At 40.1% G+C, this 5,873-nt stretch overlaps 1 protein-coding gene across 2 annotated transcripts in view; it reads right to left on the minus strand.

The window, feature by feature from the left end:
* Window positions 1-4,948, minus strand: part of LOC140943285 (uncharacterized) — a 36,207-nt gene extending 31,259 nt beyond the window's left edge. For both annotated transcript variants that reach the window (XM_073392362.1, XM_073392361.1), the window contains exons 1-3: window positions 4,408-4,948; window positions 2,644-2,785; window positions 1,580-1,657 (exon numbers count right to left, since the gene is read on the minus strand). In XM_073392362.1, coding sequence (XP_073248463.1) covers window positions 1,580-1,657; window positions 2,644-2,785; window positions 4,408-4,620 — 433 coding nt within the window. In that variant the 5' untranslated portion in view covers window positions 4,621-4,948. The remainder of the gene's footprint in view (window positions 1-1,579; window positions 1,658-2,643; window positions 2,786-4,407) is intronic.
* Between the last annotated feature and the right edge of the window lie 925 nt (window positions 4,949-5,873).

Below are 5,873 nucleotides of genomic sequence, written 5' to 3' on the forward strand. Positions count from 1 at the left end.
AGTTAACAACTTTATTTATAAGTCGCTACTGAGAAAAAGAATCTCTACACCCATTAGAAGCCAAGAGAAGTGGCTCAGTGACCTTCAAGTCGAAAATGCAAGTGATATTGATTGGAAAGATGCATACACAATCGCTTTCCACTGTACGGCTTCTACAAAATTAAGAACTTTTCATTATAAGTTTTTGCATCGGAGGATTGCTACCAATGATTTTTTAAAGAAAATTTATTTAAAGCAATCGGACAAATGCGTCTATATCTCATCTATTTCTGAGATGTTCGGCAACAATTGCTTTTTGGAACGATGTTAAACAATTTTTAATTCAAAAGAGCCTCAAGAGTACTGCACTAACCGATTTACATCTGACGGGACTCTCTAAATTTGCACCCTCTACCGACATTGATCTCGTTCTTCTTATTGGGAGATATCAGATATACTCGAGCAAACTTGCAGGTACGTCTCCCTCCATGACTCTTTTTAAGGGCAAACTAAATTCCGTCATGGAGATGGAAAAACAAGAAGCACTCCGCTGTAATTCTTTCACCGTCTTTTCAAACAAATGGAAATTTTTTCTTATTTAAATTTGTTGCTTGCACTGGTTACTCTCTAGCTAATCGCTTTGACTTAGCCATGTGTCCTGCAAAGTTGAGCCATCCACCGTCCACCGTTCACCGTCCTTTCCTTTTATTGTAAGTAGCTAAGCGAATTCAAGCATAAATGTAACCTCAGCTATTTTTATGTTTGTTTCGTCAAGTTGTAATATGTATACGTTTTGTGTGATGTAAATTTAGCTCAAATAATAAATTAAATAAAAAAAAGAAAAAAACATGTTCTAGCAAATGGCGTAGCTGTACCATTTGATATGTACAGTATTATCTTGCCATAAGTCGACCAAGCATAAGTTCTTAAAAGTGAGCAAAGCGAGCTTCAACGAGGTCGCCCAGCGACCGAACGAGCGACGATATCACGAAGTCGACTTTCCTGAATGGTTTTGAATCACATTACAAATTCACGAGGAGAAAATGATTGACATACGCTGTGTCAGGAACTCATTCTCCTATTGGTTCATCACGTCGCCGGGGGAATTTTCCACTGGTGAAATTCGCGCCAAACAAGTATTTTCAAATGGCATAATAAACCAGGAAAAAACTAAGGACATTTAGAAGGTCTATTTCAGTATGTAAAGCACAGAAAACTTACAATCCTTCCATTTAAGCTCATAGTATATTGTTAAACATAGACTCTGGCAAGGAACAAAGTGAGTTCCATAGAAATGATTCAGATTATAAATAAAATGAGTTAACTGACCCTATTGAAAACCTATGAGTATACAACGGACTTATATTTTGATTGTCGAAAGCATTTGACACGGCACAGCACGAAATAACGTGTTCCCGTATTTTTGTAAACTCGATAGAAACATAGAGTTGCTTATATCTGTCACGTTTCCGCCCTGCGGAAACATGGTTCCTCTGACGAAAGTCTTACAAAGGGAACACTAGCTCGTAAATGTCTCTATAGCTATGAAAGCAAGCTATTTATTTTCTTATATATTAAACACAGTTTGTTTACTTCTTACCATTACAATTTGGATTAAGTGGGTCATGTGGAACGCAGTCAGCGTCAAATCCAGAGGGACATTCAGTTAAGTATGATCCTTCAAAAAAAAAACTTTTGATAATTAATTGCTTTCGATGTCTGCGGGTTGTCGATACCTCGGCATAACCCGCAACAAGAACACTTTTAAAGAGTCTAGTGGATTTTTTTCTGCATCGTTTTTTATAAGAACTGATCTCCAAGGTACAGTTATACTTCAAACCGAAAGCAGCTCTTAACAAAACGTTGGGAAAATCAATGAAATATTTTCCAAAAGTGGCAGCGGCAGGTGCACCTTTTCAGAGTAAATAATTTAGAACAATAACTTTGTATATTATCACACATCGTCTAACCCGCTTATATGGAGTGTGGGTTACGACCTGTTTTTGAAACTGAATCCGGGAAGTGTTTGATTGTGAAAATGTAAATCCTGGGCTTTGGAATCCGAAATACAGCTCAGGGAATCCGCAGCCTGCGCTACAGACGAAACTGAACTCTGGTTTAGTCCGTCTTCGAAACAGCGCCGAAATCCTTGTTCTGGGCCCTTACCTGTGTACCAGGGTTTGAGCACGCGCCGTGATTGATTTATAGCGCGCCTTCGTGTTGAAAGAAGCCACTATCGATTTGCCAGTCAGGATGAAAGGAAATTCGAAACGCGCCCACTTCCGGTAATTCGTTGAATACGTTGGGGACCCAGAACAAGGATCTCGGCGCTGCTGCGCAGACTTTATTTATCAAGGTTAAATCACGTCTGTGACGCAGGCTAGGAATCCAAAAAAAAGCGTGGGATCCAGACTGATCCAAGAATGTCTTGGATTCCCTTACATGGGGAGATGTATGTGATCCAAGGGCCTGTTTACATGGAGGTGGGGGACCCCAGGTAGGTAAGGTAACCCGCTTAGGTGGGGTAACCCGCCTGTCCATATAATCTCTCATTTTAATTTGATCACTTTTACATGTTAGGTGGGGAGACCCGCCACAGTTACGCCACCTATCTGGGTTCCACCATCTCCATGTAAACAAGCCCTAACTTAAGTCACATCCTACCTCTAGCGTAGCCGTAAACTTCAACTCTTAATGCCTTATGAGTTTTATACAACAAAGGGTAGACGCGAATGAATTTTGCCAGAGTTGCGTGATAAAGGTCGTTTTTAACAATCGATGATCTGTCGTCATTGCCGTTGAAGATCTAAAAAATATAAACATATAAAAAAAATTAACGTTATGTGTTAAACACAAGCAGTAGCGTTCTATGTTGAAATTTCGCGCACGGATTGCAATAAAAAGTAAACACTTTCTGAGAGTCTTTAAACAGCTTCAAAAATTGTTCCCAGAGTAGTCTTAATTTCTATAGAGCGTTTTCACTCACGTTGCCGGCAGCTAGCTATGCAAACGTATTGGAGCAAAAAAAAGTTTCTATATAAAATAAGGATACACTCTCACAGGATTAGTTTGGGACACCAACATGATATGGCCGCTGTCTCATTGTTTTAGGAATATTGCTAAATAATGTATTTCTCTTGTTTTATAAAGAGCAGCCAAAATAACACTGGTTGGTAAAGTTTAGTTGTGAAAATACAATGCGCACTATTATAAGTGTCTAACTGTATACACGAAGATGCTATCTGTTAAGGAACTTAATAACCGTACAAGAGGGAAGAAATTGCTCGTGAAAAATGTCGCTAAATCTAATGGAACGAAACATGATATGGGCATTGATTATTTTCACGGAATTGCAAATTAAACTTGTAACTTCTTCTTTGCTCGGCGCCCTTTCTTAAAATAGATTGTTTTTGATGATTTCTCGAGTGAAAAAATCTTCTAATTTCATTTTAAAATAATTTCTGTACCTGCTAGACGGTTTTTTAAAAGTTCATGTTCATCGGTCTTCTTTGCATGACTCTTTATACTCTTTTACTGTGTTTCATCTATTTAACACTGTGTTTCCCCTAAAGCTGAATTAAACCCAGCGCCCACACCCCCGATAATTTTTAGTTTGTTATGCATTCTCACTACAATATTCGTGCTTGTTGCTACGAGCCCCCAGGCGAGCAGCACACTAATCTTTCGTGGGCCTGTGGGTTCTTGGGTCCTCTGCCTTATCTTATGTTAACAGTCTCGATTTTTGTGTGTCACGATGATTTTGAGCAAGCGTACGTCCAGCGGTGTTATCATAACTTAGATGTGCCTGGATCTGGGTGCGTCTTTTGCCGTCCATAGCTCGTGCTCCCTTCTCTCGTTTCGCTTCTTCGATGTCAACACCAATCTCATACCAACACCAATCTCATTTCTCCCCTCCCTCCCCCCCCCCCCCCCCCCCCTCACCAAAACAAGCCCTGTAGGACCAACAAAAACTGTTTGCAAGACCGGACTCTCCACTTAATTATCACTGACCCACAACCCTCTATCCTTCAAGTCTGGATCCACCACTACCCTCAGCACATTTACTGTTCGAAATATTTGCATTTTTCACTTCACAAATACAAAGAAATTATAATGTTATATAATTCTAAAATGATGGAAATTGAGCCGATAGATAAATTTATCAAAATCCCTTTATACATTTACTGCTTCCATTATGTTCTACTGCCCAACATCTGCTCGCAGCATTATCATTACAATTTGTAACCTCTCACGTAAGTTGATTAAAAAATCTCTTATTATTGTACGGTTTAGTGTGTGGTGTCGTGAGATAATTTTGCTCGCCTCCTTGACTCTCCCTACGCGCTTGCCAACCACGTGACAAACACCTTACGATACTACACACTACAGCGTTTAATAAGATATGAATATTTATTGAAGAACTAAAACCTTCACGCTGTTGTTCTCAGCATATGCTGTCCAAGTTGAGTTATCCAATGATGTCATAATCTTGTACGTTGTTGTCCACTCATCCGCTATTGGAGAACCCTGCGTGGCTACACCGCATAGAGAGTAAGCAGATCCCAGGTCAATTTGCAGAAAGTCATCATCACTAAGCGTGTTTTTGGGTAACCATGACGCTGCTCCTTTTAGGCGGCCCATTGATGGGAATTTGTTATCTGCAGATGACGAGGCAGTAAACTGGTTGTCGGGAATTTTAGAGCTATCTTCTAGTCCAACCGGGTTATAGTTGCATCCTATAGCTAGAACAAGGCATTACGCATATTTAGAAAAAGTGACGCCTGCAAAAATGCAGTTTGGGTGGCAATAAACAAAATCAGAGGTAGTCTTTTTGAAAAAAAGAAAGAAAGGTAAGGAAAAAAGAATATTCTTGGACTTCTCCTGTGATATCTGCCAGGGTATGTCCGCCATTCAAAACAACACGATAGAACTGTTGATCGGTCAAAAACTCCAACGTGTCGTATTGATCACACAAGTATCAAGTATCTCGCAGAGTTTTTATAGGCCTTTCTGCCTCAACCATTCGCTCACAAAGAAAGTGCTGTTCCCTTTAAATTCTTCAAACGATGCACTGATTGTTGTTGTTCCATGTGCAAACTGATCGCGTAGGCGGGAAGCAATATTTCTTAGACGGATGCAAAAATGTACAGTGGGGTAGGGTAGTGGATGAAAACCAACAGTGTCTTTTTAAAGCATATGTATTAAAATATTCTTTAGCTATTTAAATAGGCATATTTGTCAAAGAGATATTAAAAAAGGAACGATATCAATCTTGTCTAAAAGAATTGACAAATGCCCCACCGGTCACCTATGGGTAGAGGTTATCTGACAATTCCCCCACCACCGGAACCGACAAGATGACAGACGCCCGACAAACGCCCAGGAGGGGGATGGGACGCTTGGAATAGACTGAGCCATTAGTCTGTCTGGTCATCATGTGAGACCGCAGGTATGGTTGCGTCGGACATGGCTAAATCTCATTTGGGCATTGTCCAATGGCCGCCAAATACAGTATTTGCGGCTCTGCCCCACTTTGAATAGCTTACTCTATTCCTAGAAGGACAAAGAATAAACACGCGTTGGAACATGCTGAATCCCAGGAGCGAAGGGGTGAGCATAAGGAACCGGGAATGAAATCACTGCCTAATTTCAAACCGAGAGGGGCTGGGTCGAGTCCTCTTATTATGGGATTAAGCCACACGATAACCACGTAGTCAGAAAGAGCACATTGAGTTTAGGAACATTCTTATGTTTGGTGTTTATCAGGCCTATATTGAACAAGATACAGCGATTCAAAAACTCCAAAATTTAAGGAATATCGACGTCCAGACGGTGTGTCTGATAACTCCTTTCATAAATTTCAAGTGTTTAATTAGCTGTATCTTGTTCAATAT

The sequence above is a fragment of the Porites lutea genome, chromosome 7 (genome assembly GCF_958299795.1).
Source record: "Porites lutea chromosome 7, jaPorLute2.1, whole genome shotgun sequence".
Lineage (NCBI taxonomy): Eukaryota > Metazoa > Cnidaria > Anthozoa > Scleractinia > Poritidae > Porites > Porites lutea.